Source organism: Mustela nivalis (assembly GCF_964662115.1).
Source record: "Mustela nivalis genome assembly, chromosome: 2".
Lineage (NCBI taxonomy): Eukaryota > Metazoa > Chordata > Mammalia > Carnivora > Mustelidae > Mustela > Mustela nivalis.
The window spans coordinates 134,565,768-134,580,858 of NC_139021.1; the positions used below are offsets into that span (position 1 = coordinate 134,565,768).

A 15,091-nucleotide genomic window follows, 5' to 3' on the forward strand; every position below is an offset into this window, starting at 1 on the left:
CAGATTAATCATACATAAAACTCAGTAACAGAAGGGTTGTTATATATTCAATACCATATGCATAAGTCTGTAACTCAAAGACTTTATCAGTTGCCAACAAATGTCCATATATTCCGAAGAGTACATACCAATTTGACTAAATATATGTAAACATCTCTATACTCTTCTCACAAATCAATACATGAGTGCATAACAAATCACTGGATCAAGATGGCCTGCCTTTCAAAGTTAAGAGAATCCGAAGGAACCCCTAGGAAGTCATTTAGCCCAACTCCTTCACCCTTTACAGATGAGGAAACAAGTTCAAACAAGATCTGTGACCTAAGGACAGACATTGAACAGTTACAGGCAGGACAACTTCTTTATACTACTAAAATCTGGCTACCTACTATAAAGCTAATTTGGTTACTTTTCTTCTCTCTTCTCTCAACACTAGTTTTTCTAGATCATAGTTTAAATGATCACTGAGATCATTTAAAAGGCCCCAGAACTTAACAGTCATTTTTAACTTGTTTATTTCATCATGTACAAGTCTTACAAAGATGCTTAAAGTAATCTCAACATCTGTTTCTCCTGTACTTCTAGCAAAGAGTACAAAACCTGGCTGTGTAAAACAAAAAGGAGAGAGGATCTATTCAAGAACATTAAGCCTGAAAGCAAACTGGCAAATATTTGAAAGAAAGATGTCCACCAAGTGTTCTGAAAACATTCTAGCTAGGCAGAGCTAGAACAGAATTACTGTTCTAATATCACACACGTCACTCCGAATACTCTGTGGCTGTGTGCACACTCATGCGGCAAAACAACTGCTAAAGGCAATATGGGACAGACCCACATTATAGATAGAAGTTCCTTGTACAGAAGATCACAGATGCACGCACTGCCAGGAAGTACATCACTCCCCCATTCCCACAAAAATCTCCAAATTCCTTCATGCAGGACCTCAAAGAATGTCAGGGGATTTCTAGGATTACTAAAATCAGGTTGAGAGATTCTGCTTGGTTTAGAGTAGAGCTGAATTTAGGCTGGAAAGACAGCTTTTCTCAAGAGCAGGGTTCACTTCTCTCTTCAAATCTTGACTGTATCTTGCCTACAATGGCGCCAATTAACACCAAAGGACTTCTGAAGAGAAAATCCCATTATTTCTTTTCTTTCTTGAGAGGCGTTTTTTTCCCTCCTCTTTTGGAAGGTTTGCAGTACTTTGCTTCCATTTGAGCCAGAAAATTGTCCATTTCTTTTTGCCGATCCTTTTGTCTGCTCTGTTTAAGAAGTTAAAACACAAGCTTTCAAAACACAAGGCTATCCAGAGACAAAGATACATAGTGGTTGCCAGAGGCTGGTGGAAGGGAGAACAGGGAATGACAGCTAATGAGAAACGAGCTTCTTTTTAGGGTGACAAAAATGTTCTATTAGTGCTGTTCTACAATTTGATGAATATGCTTAACAGCCACTAAATTATGCACTTTAAAAGGATGAAAATATAATATATGACTTATGTTTTTAAAGAAGAAAACAAAATACAACATTATACACTACGAAAAAAGTATTAGCAGTAGGGATCAGAACTTGAAAAAAGTAGCAACAACCTTCAGAAATACCTGCCAGGCTTACCTGAATGATTGATTTCAAGTTATCTACTCCTTCATCAAGACCCAGCTCCTTCCTGCTTATTTCTGCTTCTTTAGCCTCTTCCTGAGCCTAAATCAGAAACTCATTATTAGATAGACTCCATGGCAACCTAGCATATACTAAAAATATACCCTCTTTCCCAAAAGAAAATCTATGGTAAGAAGCTTTCAATTTGAAGGATATATAGATTAAAACAAGACAATTACATAAATATGTCATTCATTAAAAGAAGACACTGCTGACAGCATGCAGTAGATCCTCTGATTCTAATAAGCATTTCTAAGTTTCCCCAATTTTTACTAGCTAGGGGTAGCAAGTAGTTTAGTATTCTTAAACCATGCGGTAAGAATAAAAACAAAATGCTAGGAGAGCAAAGAAAGGTCATTTAATCAAGGATGTCTTCAAAAATGTTGCCAGGATTACAGGCATCTAAATTCCTCTCCTCTAGAAACCTACTTTTTAACTACATGTGACTTGGTGGCAGCCTTGAGTAACCCTGGTTTAAAACTCCCAAGTAGTCAGAATAAACACTAACAAATTCAGTTTTAACCTTTCTTTATCTAATTTCAAAGCCACCTTCTGCCAAATTTTCCTATGGCACTGATTCCAAAATACCATAAGAATACCTTGGGGGGGGGGGGAGAATACCTTGGGAAAGGTTAATGACTTTGTTCCTTTAGGGCAACAACACTATAATAGGTCCCAAACCCCAGTCAATTTTCTAAGTATCAATGAACACTCTATAAATACTGGGATGCTGATACATTAGGGTTTTGTTATTCCAATAAAAAGTGTTTTCACTGTCTACTTTTAGTCCTTGCATTAAATTCTTTTAAAACTATATACCACTCCCTAGATTTGCCAGTCTCTCTAAAGAACTATGCCATCCACCTGCCCCCAACTCTAAGAAAGTTTCTCAAGCTAATATCCTATTATTGGATACAGCTGTGCTCAGCTACACTGGAGAAAATGACTACCAGCTGAAACTGTCAGAGTGGGCCCACACAGATGCAGCCTATAAGCCAAAATGATTTTTCTAAAGTAGGCTCCATGCCCAATGTTAGGGTTGAACTCATAACCCTGAGATTAAGAGTCAGACGCTCTATTGCCTGAGTCAGCAATGCACCCCCAAAATGATAATCTTGATACACATTCCATGTGCGCACCCCCCCCCAAGCTTTCCCCTGTATGTATCTTGTATCAAAATTGCAGACCTACCTCCACCTCCAATTCAGCGACAGAAAATGAGGCACCCACCAGAGACCTAAAATATGACACTACTCTCCACTGAGCCAGGTTGAGGCAATGGTTACTTCAGTACCAGTCTGGTCCTCCCCAAAAGACCAGTGACACAGAGGCTTGTGTCCCAGAACTTTAGCTGTCTTGTCTTTAAGCTCCTTTTCCCTGCCATCATCCCTATCCTAACCAACTCTACAGAAGCTACAAGTTTTCCTCTTCAAGTGTGTTTGGGAAGACACTTTCATCAAAATAAACTAAATCATTTTTTTAGAAATGTATATTCTGGGTCCAATTCAAGAGTCAATCTGGGCAAGAACAAAAGAAAATCTGTATTAACAAGACACAGTTCAAAAAAAGTTTTAGAAGGCGCCTGTGTGGCTCAGTAAGTTAAAGCCTCTGCCTTCAGCTCAGGTCATGATCCCAGAGTCCTGGGATCGAGTCCCACATCAGGCTCTCTGCTCAGCGGGGAGCCTGCCTCCTCCTCTCCTCTCTCTCTCTGCCTACTTGTCTGTCAAATAAATAAATATCTTTTAAAAAAAAAGGAAAGTTTTAGTCACCCTCTCCCCATCTTTTAATCAAGTGAGAACCATTGTCCACCTTATGTATCTGAACTCCATACTTTCTCTCTTGAGGAAAACTGTGACAAAGCTACAAGAAGGCCCACATAAAGAATGTTTCAGTGTTATTTTAAGATGATATTAAACAATCCACCTAGCAAAATCCTCTTGAGCATAACATACTAGGGGAAAAAAGTTTCTCTTAAAGAGCTCATATGCTCATTTTATTAGAAAAGAGTTAACCCTTACTCTCATCTCAGTAACCTTATATATTTCTATTATTGTAAATACCCTCACATTCTTTTTGGAATCAACTGACATATAAAAAAACAGCATTCAAAATCTCACCCTCCTTTTCCTTGCATTCATCTTTTGCTTCGATTCTTTGACAAAGGCATTATAGGACGGGATCTCTCCAGCATCAATGGCTTGCTGAATAATGTTCCTTATCCTGGGTTCATCTGTGTACTGCACACACAGCACAGACTCCATGATCTGATCCATGTCACCCTTGAAATCCAAATAGGCCTGTTTAATATCTGCCAGCTCTTCTTCAGAACCTTTGTATGTCTTTTCAAAAGCTTGAATGTCTTCTAGAGATATCTGAACAAATGAGAAACATATGCTTTAACTCTGAGAATTTTAAATAAAAAGTATACTAGTAAAACTAGACTGAGGTGTTGAAAGTCCCAAGTACAACAGGTGCTTCAGTTGAAATTGTTGCAAGGAACCACACTTTCTATGCCAAAGCTTTTCCAGAGTTTTCCCTATTCCAACCTTCACAACTACTGAACTACAGACCAGGAAAATTTAAAGAAAGTTTCCCAGAACTCAAGACTTACATGTCGATATGTAAAATAAAGCATTACCTTATAAAATATTAAACCTTTTCCCCTGCAACTGCTCTACATCAACAGGAAATTAAAGACCCATTTCAGTAAAAGTACCTATGTTTGACGGTTAAACAGACTAATTCTTCTTCAAAGATATGTTATATCCCGAAGAATACTTGCACATATGCGTATTTTAAGGTGAAACGGAAATTCCTCATTCCTACGCAACACAAAATGCAGTACTTAAAACCATTCAATAAACGTTTGTTGAATGAATGAAGAGAACCACCACAAAGAAATTTCCAGGGTCCTCTACCTTTTTAAAAAGTAACCTCCAGTACGTCTCCCAGTCCCGATCTTGGCTGAGCACATCAGAATCTTCGTCTACGGTTCCCTGTTCATCGTACAATGCTCTCTGCTCTTTGTCGCTCAAAACAGAATAGACTTTCCCGAGGATCTGCAGGTTAAAAGCAACAAAAAGTCACCCTCGCATCCCTCGATGAAACCGCGCTGCGAGAAATAAAAATTAGAAAAACACCAGGCCATGTTGGGTGCACTCCGCCTGGGAAGCTCCGGGCGGCCAGAACACAGAGAAAAATGCAGGCGGCCAGTGGAGCGGGACTTGCGCACCTGGAAGCGGCGGGTGGCGTCCTCTTTGTCGTCCTCGCCTACCCGGTCCGGATGCACCCGCAGGGATACCTTGTGGTAGCCGCGTCGGACCTCGTCGTCCGAGGCCTCGCGCCGCACGCCCAACACTCGGTAAAGGTCATTGGTACCAAACACTTCCTCACACAGCTCCAGTAACCCCATAGCCGGCAGGGACAGAGAGCGAGCGGCAACTCCACAGAAACTGCCGGTCCAAGCAACACAGCCTAGAGCTCCAGACTGCCCCCTTTTCCCGCGCAAAAAAAAAAAAAAAAACCCCGCGGCCTACTGCGTCATAAAAAGCGCCCAATAGGCGTGGCACGACGTCGCACTCTACGGCAGCTGCAAAACAGGGGCGTGGCCAAGACTTAAAAGGATCGGAGCCGCGGCAGGAGCTTCCTCTCTTGTGGTTACCCGAGGCCCCGGCGCCAGACGCCCTTCACCCCTTACTCGAGAAACCTGGCGCTTATCTTCTCACCAGAGTCGCAGTGCAGTTCATTTAATATATGGCACGTCATACCACATCGAAACTACATACTGCTGTTTTGTTTGCTTTTTTAAAGTAAAAAACTGCATAATATCAGCTTTTGGCGATTTGACATGGTTCAACATTGTTAGATTTGTTCTTTTTCAGTGATCCTGACAAGTGTACGCAAAACTCTTAAGAACCGGTAATTTATTAACCTACTGGCTGGGACTTCTAGGGAAGCACTTTCCCTAATTCCCGCAAGAAAAAAGCGTAAACCAAAAGCACAAAATACTGGCCTTTTAAAAACTAACATTTATTACAGAATCATACCCCCTCACCTTCCAGTTCCTAATCACCTTCTACTTTGGTTAAGGTAACATGACCCAAACCCTCATCTGAGTAAAAATAGGGCTGCTGAAGCAAAGGCTTTTCTTTCTTTCTTTCTTTCTTTTTTTAATGCAGAGCTAGGTTTGCACATGTTGGATTTGAGGTGACAGCAACATAAACTGATGTAATCAACTAAGATGGTGAGAAACTGTGTCAACAGATCCAAAGTAAGGCTAAAGCTATGGAAACCTGGAAATTAGGGACACGATGTGCTCACACAGGAAGTATATATACACAAATCACAGGAAGATCAGGGCATAAAGTGAATACTTGAGTTAGCAGAAATTCAATAGATCAAAATAATACCTTAACCAATTTCCCAGCAGTTCCCTTTACTAGTCAATACTTTTCATAATCATTCTTCTCTGTTCTATCAATTAAAGCTTATCCAAAAACCTTAAACTCTCCAGAGTGTATTATTTTAACTTCCAGAGTTCCCATGGTTTTCATAGCATTTTTCTTTCCCACATCCATGATCAAATCCAGTCAGTTCTTCTCAGCCTGCCCTGCCTTCAAAGTCCCCTCAAAGCAAGGGAGGCCCACCAGAGACAACCCTGGGGAGTCTTGACCCCATAATGAGATGGCTGATAATTGTTCTCAATATATAAAACCCAGAAAATAAGTTGGTACACTGATTGGGCTTTAGTATCTCCTCTGTCAGCTCTATATCCTAGTCCTGTGCCAGAATTTGAAATTATATCACCCAGAGTGTGCTAAAATCCTCTGATCCACACTTGTGCTTGTCCTGCAGTTCTGGTGAAGCAGATGTGACATTTTGGGCTTGGGTCACAGCCAGTCATTTGTTAATCAAACTCATGACACCTAAACCTCATTCTATCACTGGCTTTTTAAGTGGACTTTTGAAAAACCCCTCATCTTTGCTCATCTCACACTCACACTGCCATAGACAATATAATGTGTTGGAAAGGGCTCTCCAGATATGCATTTGGGGTATGAATCTTAGCTCTGCCCAAATGAAAAGAGATGGCGTTGGTCAAGTTTCCACATCTGAACCTCAATCTCTCTTCAATAAAATGGAGACAATCTTACCCCCTTTCATGATACCTAATAATCCTCATGAATAACCTCTACCTGTAAAGGGTCAAGAATGTATGTAGGTACTTTTCAATATTACGTTTCTTCCAGTTTCTCATTCTAAAAGTATGCTATTAAAGCCTAAAGTCTCATTTAAAAAAAATCTCCCTTTGTAAATTTGAGATTATATGTCAAACAAGAGAAAGTAACTATAAATAAATAAACAAACAAATAAATAAATAAATAAGCAAAGTAACTGTGTTCTTGAGCTAGTGGGTTGACCATAAATAATTAAGGAACGAATTGCACAGACAGACCATGGACAGGCTTGCTGGGGGCTTTCACACAGGGAAGTAATGCAAGGCAGCAGACTGTAAAGTTGTCTGATAGATCCAGGGCCCAACCCAAAAGTACAACACCCCAGAGCCACTGTCTTTTCTCAATGAAGGCTAAAAAAGCTCACTAGTATCTGGACCCAGCTCTATGTCAGAAAGAACAAATTACTCTGAGTCCAGCTCAGGACAGTCCAGAAGAGCATAGGTGACGCAGAAAACTCCATTTATTGACCTCCAAATCTAATAAGACTAAGCGCTCTGCATAAGTGTTTTAAGAGGACTTTGACCTTTCTCCCAATGCTCTGCTCATTGAAGTCAGCTCGTTTTTGCTTCTGTAGCCTCTGTATCTGTTTTCTGAGATGCTAAGAGGACTTCGCGTGCCCGTTTCCTTCGCAGCCTCTCGGCATTTGTGATCATCATGGGATGCAGAGGGAAAAAGCCAGAAAGACCTAAAAGCAACAGGATTTCCATTCATTATAACATGGTATAAGCCAATGATGCCCTGGGAACTTAGCCTCACAGAGCTGAGGTCTAACAGAGACCTGACCTACAGCAAGAATTTAAAACAAGCTCCTCCGGCGCCTGGGTGGCTCAATGGGTTAAGCCTCTGCCTTCGGCTTGGGTCATGGTCTCAGGGTCCTGGGATCGAGGCCCGCATCGGGCTCTCTGCTCAGCAGGGAGCCTGCTTCCTCCTCTCTCTCTGCCTGCCTCTCTGCCTGCTTGTGATCTCTTTCTGCCAAATAAATAAATAAAATCTTTAAAAAATAATAATAATAAAAAAAAATAAACCAAGCTCCTCTCTTGCCAAACTATCTCTTCCCCCAACTCCCTCCCTTCCATTTACTACAAGGAGACCGTGGATGTTACTTCCTAACGCTAATGTCCTTATTTGAAAAAAGATAAATGGACAGATAGCCATTCAAGACACATTATTCCCATTTTCAGTACAAAATCCCATTCACTCAGCAAGTCTCATAAGTTCCACAAAAGGGATCTCCAGTCAAAATGACAATTAGATCACAACTTCAGCTTTCACCCTAGCCCTAAGCAGCCTGAGGTAATGAAAATCATTCTTAACTCTTATCATTCTGAAACTGACTTCAACTGAATATCCCCTCAATGAAGTAAGGTTAGAGCTGAGTTACCCAGAAGCTTCTCCACAGGCTTAGAGAGGTGGGCCCCACAGCCAATCCAATGCCGAATCCGTTCTAGGTTGAGAGCAACGATTTTCTCTCCATGACTGTTGGGCAGTGGATCATAGGAGCCCAGCTGCTCCACGAAACGGCCATCCCTGGGGCATTTGTTGTGAGCAGCCACAATGCGGTAGAAAGGCCGGTTGGTACACCCACTCAGGGCAAGACGGATGGTTAAATGGCCTCCACGATAGGCTTTGCACAGGACAGTAGCTGCAGAGAATTAAGTTGTTAATACACAAGAACTGAGTACATAAAATGGACAAAATGAGATAGATAAAACAAGCCCCTTCCTCAACTGAAGGGGCTTGCTTGCATCCAACCAATTATTGTCAACCCAGTTTAGATGGTGTATTTGTGAAACTCCTCTCATGCACATCAGGCAGAAACCACTACCTCCTCAATCCGCTCAACACCAGCCTGCCATTTAATAGCTCTGTGACCATGACGGACCCTCAGCCGCCTATCTAGAAACTGAACTCCATTTGTCTCATAAATTTTAAGGAAAGATTAAGTGAGAAAAACCTGAGGAGAGGGACAAACGTAAGGTAGTGTGGCTGTTTCAAGTTCGGATTGCCTCCAGCTCAACTAGAAGAGCTGCTTCATCGGGTCCCATACGCCTCCCGGCCCCGCGACCACCCGGAAGGTCACTCACTGAGCTGGACCATGGTGCAGCCAACGTGCGCCGAGGCCTGTGCGCCACTTGCCGCGCCTCCAAGTGCACAGCCTCCCGCCACCAATCAGCTCTACCGCCTCGGGTGGGGCGGAGGACAAACGCAAAGTCCACACTGCAACACCCCGGACCACACCACCCTGCCACCCAAGCCCTACCGCCCCTATGCAGGGAGGGAAAGACGCCGCTCGCCCCGCCCCTTCCGCTTTCTATCCCCGCCCCTTCCGCTTTCCCGCCCTTACACTTCCCATAATGCAACGCCACGACTCTAACGTACCTTAAACTGCCGTAAAAGAGGCGCGCTGCAGTTTGCGTATACTTGGGGTGGTAGCATCAGTTGAGCTGTGTGGATGTTCTCGGCTTACACCGGGTTCTGAGTTCCTGATGGAGTGAGGAATATTGGGCGAATCCCAGGGAGTAGCCAGAAGTGTTAAAGTGTTCCACAAATCCATTCTTCCAGCGAACGTTAGAGCACGTGTTTAGAGCCAAAGTGCAGTGCTGAGAATTGTCTACCTGAAAGGGCGCTGTCCTGCCCCTCGGAAGCTCACAGTCACGTGGGGGAGATGCTGGGTTTACTCCAGAGTCCACGGAGGTGGTCAGCGCACAGTCCTGGGGGAGCAGAGGACAAGGCGAACCTGATACTTGTTGCCTCAGAAGGATTTCTTAAAGTAGCGTTAGAACTAAGACTGCACGCGGACTATAAATGAATGTAGGGTTTGTTTTATTCTTGTTTATTAATATGCCTCCCACATTCCCTCCTTTCTCCCACCTCCCTCCAATTTTCTGCACCTTCTTTAAAAAATTAAGGAAGAGGACTCTTGATTCCTGGTTTTGCTATGCAGTGATCAGGACAGGAGTGAAGTAATAATGTTCCTTTGTCATCTTTAGTCTTAGAATACTGGCCTCAGTTAAGAGGAATTTTGCATCTCTTAAAGTTCATGGACTCTTCTTGGAGCCCTTGTGATTTAGATCCACGAAGATACCCTTGCTTAGAGGTAGTCAGTACCTCCACCTTCGGCAGACTTCTCTGTTCAGCTCTGTTCACCACTGGATCCAAAGGGTCTGGCTACAACTAATGTGTTTGTCCTAATACAGTGACCCAGCAGAGTAGTCTTCCTTTAGGTCCACCTTAGAAATTAATGCCTTAATTCTCAAGTTCCAGAAAGTGAGCCTAGCCAGAGACCTTAGAAGTTGGCCTTATCAGTCCAGGAATGACCTGGTAAGCTTTTAAACAGAAACCCTAATAATGAACCCACTTTACCTTAATCACACAAATAAGTAATTATATTCTTATATATACCTCAGTAGACCTTAATTAAATCCAGAACCACACTGATGAATTTTGAATCTTTTTCATTTTTTATTGTCATGCAGTGTATTGTCAACCTGTAAAATATCCAGTAACAGCCATCCAGTAAATTAGCCAACGGAAATAAGTGAATGGGGATGGTACTTTCCATCCCCAGGCCTCATATGGTGAAATGTCCAGGGTTTAATCTCTCTTGGAAGGAAAGGAGCTCAGAGTTCCACACAGATCTTCAGCGAAGGATGTCAGAAAGATGGATTTCCAAAGCCAACTGCCTCCTGTACCGTGTGGATTTCTGCAAGCAGGGCCTTATCTTTTAGTTTCAGCTGCATGAGAAGGAAGGAAGGGAAGGATTTGTATCATGCCTGATATACCGATATCGAAGCCCTTCATTTACTGGGCCATAGTTAAAGAATACGGTTTCTTGGCCTGAAATTGGGCTCTTCCTTTATTCCCTATTTCATGGTGACTCCGTTAAAAGACCTCAGAACATTGTGCTGATTACATGGACATGTTCACTTTATGAAAATTCAAGTAATATGAACATTTACAACTTGTGTATTTTTTGTTAAATAACTTTAATAATAAAGTGTTGTGTTTTGTTTTGTTCTGTTTTGTTTTTTAAATTCACATTATCACCCAGTCTATCTTGACTACAATATTCCAGTTTGGCAAGTCACAGGAATCAAAGACACACAAAACAGATACTAGATCTGAATTTATTTTTAGCCTCTAGATGTGTAGTAGAGATATTTAGTTGCCTACTGAATACCCACTCTCTTTCTAACAAAATCTTCATTTCTTTTCAGGGCAGGAATGCAGCAAGCTACAAAGCTTCATTTCCTTCTTTTGTTAGAGCTAGGGGTAGTCTTATGACCAATTGTGGCCAATGAAATGTAGGCCAAGGTCATTGCTTCTCCTGCACCCTCTCCACACCCAAAAGTAGATACTTTTCTCTGAAAATGATTTTCTTTACCATCAAATGCTATGTACGTGTGAATTAAACATCTTTATTTTTTATGAGTATAGTTGACACACTATGTTTCATTTGTACAACATAGTGATTTTTTTAAAATTTTTTATTTTTTATAAGCATATAATATATTTTTATCCCCCGGGGTACAGGTATGTGAATCACCATGTTTACACACTTCACAGTACTCACCATAGCACATACCCTTCCCAATGTCCATAACCCCACCCCCCTTCCCCCAACCCCCCTCCCCCCAGCAACCCTCAGTTTGTTTTGGGAGATTAAGAGTCACTTATGGTTCAACATAGTGATTTTAAATCTACACATTACACTGCTTACAGGTACAGCTACCATCTGTCACCACACAACACTATTATAATACCATGGGCCATATTCCCTATGCTGTATCTTTTATCCCCATAAAGTCACTGCTTCTTAAAAGGAAGGGTAATAGTTAGGATGTCCTCTTTGTTCTTTCCTCCCTTTTATTCTTTATTTTGTCTGAAGCAAGTATATGGTGGTTTGAGCAACAATGGCTGTCTTGCAACTATGAAGGATGGGAACTGCATTCTATGATTGGTGGAACAGAAAGAGTTTGGAAAAAAAGAAAAAGAAAGTTTGGGTCTCTGGTGACATTGTGGAGCTCTGGTACCAGCCTTGGGCTTTTCACTAGATGAGAAAAATAAAGCCACTAATTATGAACTGTAATTCATAATATAATAGACCAGGGGTTGGCAGATTACTGCTTATGAGTCAAATCTAGCTTGCTATTTTGTTAAGTAAAGTTTTATTTGAAATACAACCATGCTCATTTGTTTATGTGTTATCTGTGGCTCCTTTTGCACTACAAGGGCAGAGGGTAATAGACATAATAGAGACCGTTTGGCCCACAAAGCCAAAAATACTGTTTTGCCCTTTACACGAAATTTGTTGACCTATATATACCTTCAGTGTACATGTGGAAAATGAGGCTCAAAGAAGTTAACACAGTAAAGTTAGTGGCAAAACTAGGACCATAATTCAGGTCTACTCACACCCTGGCCATCTGTCTTTCCATTAAACCAAATTCTCTAAAGAGGTAGAAACCTCCCCCATCTACACACTTGTGCTCTCTCTCTAGCTCTGCTCTTTCTCTCAAAATCTTTTAAAAAGGGGAGGTGGCACACCTGGGTGGCTTGGTTATTCCAATCCCCCAGCAGCGCTATGATAATGGCAAAGATGATAAGTAGAGCCTCTAGAAAAGTATTCACATTATGAAATGATGGAATGCTCTGAAGTCCCGAATCAAGCCAGCATCTTCTTCCCAACTGCCCAACCTCAGTACAGTAAAAATTGCAGAGGCGTCTGCATCGTACCTTCATTGTGTACTTATAGGCCTGCTCTGCTTCCACTTGCCGTCCAGCCTGAAAAAAAGAGCAGCAGCTGGTGATAATGACATAAACATAATGGTAGGAAAGTATGTTGCCACAAATATTTCTACCAAGAGAGAGGACTCCATACCTTCTTAATTAAGAACCTCTGAATTCAAAGAGGAAGCAGGAAAATGAAAGGTGATAGGTGATGATAGATAGATAGATAGATAGATAGATATAGATATCTATATATATCTCATATATATGATGCATATATATGATATATATACACATAATATATATACACACATATATTCTTTGTTTCAAAAAGTTTAAAGAAGAGCACCTGGGTGGCTCAGTTTGTTAAAAATCTGACACTTGAGCTTAGGTCTTGATTTCAAGGACCTGAGTTTTAGCCCTGCATTGGGCTCCACCTTGGGCAAGGAGCCTACATTAAAAAATAATAATACAATAAAAAAGAAAATTTTTAAAAATGAAAAAAAAAAAGCTTAAAGATAACTTCATCTCTCATTCTTCTTCCCCCTGAAAGCATCATGAGTTACATGCTTCTCTCAGGACTAAAGCCATTTTGTTAATAATAGATAAAATCTATATAATACTTTGTGGTTTACATTGTCTTAATTGTTTACATTGTTTTAAGCACTTTACATACTTTCATTCCTAAACCTCAAACAACTCTAGGAGAAAACCTATTATTTACAATTCTATGTTTACAGGTAGAAATAACCTAAGCACAGAGAGGACAAATAATTTCCCAGGGTTATGAAGCTAATAAGTGGAGGAGTTAGTTTTTTGTTTTTTTTTTTTTTAGATTTTATTTATTTATTTGACAGACAGAGATCACAGGTAGGCAGAGAGGCAGTCAGAGAGAGAGGGGGAAGCAGGCTCCCCGCTGAGCAGAGAGCCCAATGCGGGGCTCGATCCCAGAACCCTGAGATCATGACCTGAGCCAAAGGCAGAGGCTTTAACCCACTGAGCCACCCAGGCGCCCCAGGAGTTAGGTTTTTAAACAGTGCAGCCTGGCTCCAGAGTCCAAGTTTTTAATTATTATACCTTATCCTATGTATTAGGAAAAGCAGATACTGGAATTACTTCCATGCTGATCTGGATATGAGATGAGAACACTAACTATTCCTCCCAGTTATTCTTTGCATGAAGCACTCACCTAGGAGTTAAAGGAGAATAATATGAATTCACTATTATACTTAAAACGTTTTTGCATAACAAATTAGAGTATGCAATGTCATGGGAAATACATAAATAGGAACTACATGCATAATACAGAATATTAAATAGATATGGAAACTACAGAATGTTCAGGCTAGAAGGAAACTTAGTGAATATCTAGTCTAATTTCCCGAACAGTGCTAGTTCATGGTAAATTTTTACTGTTCACAAAACTTTCAGTGTTTAAAAGACTCTCCCATGATATCTACACTTCAAAGATTTCCCCCCTGAGGTTCATGGAATTTCAGTTGTTTTTCTAGCACATCTTCCTTTTCTGTCAGCATTACCTTTGTTTCATTTCTGTCTTAGGGAGGCAGAGGTCCAAATGGTGTGAGGATCTGGAACAGCCAAAATGATTTCAAAAAGAGTGCCAAGTTTTTTTGCTATTATGGAAAATGCTGCAGTAAACATTCTTGTACATGTCTTCTGGTATTTTTCTTTTTCTTTTTCTTTTTTTAAAAAAGATTTTATTTATTTATTTACAGAGAGAGATCACAAGTAGGCAGAGAGGCAGGCAGAGAGAGAGAGGAGGAAGCAGGCTCCCTGCTGAGCAGAGAGCCCGATGCGGGACTTGATCCCAGGATCTTGAGATCATGACCTGAGCCGAAGGCAGCGGCTTAACCCACTGAGCCACCCAGGCACCCCTTCTGGTATTTTTCTTAGGAATGTATCTAGATAATAAAATTGCCAAGTTGTAGATATGAATTTGGGTAAATACTACCATATTGCACTTCAAAGTAATTGTACCAATTTATATCCACTAGCAATTACGAGAATCCTTATCAATGTTGATTATATCAGACTAATTTTTGCCAATCTGATAGGTGTGAATTTCTGTCACACTGTCATTTTTTAAAAAGATTTTGTTTATTTCAGAGAGAGCACAGCAGCAGAGGGGAGAGGCAGAAGGAGAGGGAGAAGAGGGCTCCCTGCTCACTCAATCCCATCCTGGGATCATGACCTTGGCCGAAGGCAGACACTTAACCAACTGAGCCACCCAGGCACCCTGTCACATTGTCATTTTAAACAGCATTTTCATGATTACAAATGAGGCAGAACTTTTTTTCTTATTTTTTTTTTAAGATTTTATTTATTTATTTGACAGAGAGAGGGATCACAAGTAGGCAGAGAGGCAGGCAGAGAGAGAGAAGAGGAAGCAGGCTCCCCGCAAAGCAGAGAGCCTGATGTGGGGGCTCAATCCCAGGACCCTGAGACCA

General features: G+C 41.2%; 3 protein-coding genes and 1 long non-coding RNA gene across 16 annotated transcripts in view; 1 reads left to right on the plus strand and 3 right to left on the minus strand.

The window, feature by feature from the left end:
* Positions 1-498: 498 nt before the first annotated feature.
* Positions 499-5,671, minus strand: DNAJC9 (DnaJ heat shock protein family (Hsp40) member C9). Of its 2 annotated transcripts, none has more exons than XM_082716111.1 (5): positions 4,889-5,671; positions 4,575-4,715; positions 3,774-4,028; positions 1,612-1,698; positions 499-1,336 (listed from the first exon to the last, which is right to left on the minus strand). In XM_082716111.1, the coding sequence occupies exons 1-5, from the start codon at positions 5,066-5,068 to the stop codon at positions 1,106-1,108; spliced, it is 894 nt and encodes a 297-aa protein (XP_082572237.1). In that variant the 5' UTR covers positions 5,069-5,671; the 3' UTR covers positions 499-1,105. The 2 variants fall into 2 exon arrangements, with proteins under 2 accessions (XP_082572237.1, XP_082572238.1); XM_082716112.1 differs by having other exon boundaries at positions 499-1,259; positions 4,889-5,347.
* Positions 5,672-7,335: 1,664 nt separating this feature from the next.
* Positions 7,336-9,229, minus strand: MRPS16 (mitochondrial ribosomal protein S16). Its single transcript, XM_082716211.1, has 3 exons — positions 8,978-9,229; positions 8,275-8,535; positions 7,336-7,578 (listed from the first exon to the last, which is right to left on the minus strand). The coding sequence occupies exons 1-3, from the start codon at positions 8,988-8,990 to the stop codon at positions 7,445-7,447; spliced, it is 408 nt and encodes a 135-aa protein (XP_082572337.1). The 5' UTR covers positions 8,991-9,229; the 3' UTR covers positions 7,336-7,444.
* A 152-nt stretch (positions 9,230-9,381) lies between these two features.
* Positions 9,382-10,912, plus strand: LOC309856390. Its single transcript, XR_014307166.1, has 2 exons — positions 9,382-9,704; positions 10,370-10,912. It is a non-coding gene; the product is annotated as an uncharacterized lncRNA (long non-coding RNA).
* Positions 10,332-15,091, minus strand: part of CFAP70 (cilia and flagella associated protein 70) — a 113,380-nt gene continuing 108,620 nt past the window's right edge. For all 12 annotated transcript variants that reach the window (XM_082716711.1, XM_082716706.1, XM_082716713.1 and 9 more), the window contains 2 exons: positions 12,630-12,677; positions 10,332-10,627 (listed from right to left, as the gene is read on the minus strand). In XM_082716711.1, coding sequence (XP_082572837.1) covers positions 10,547-10,627; positions 12,630-12,677 — 129 coding nt within the window. In that variant the 3' untranslated portion in view covers positions 10,332-10,546. The remainder of the gene's footprint in view (positions 10,628-12,629; positions 12,678-15,091) is intronic.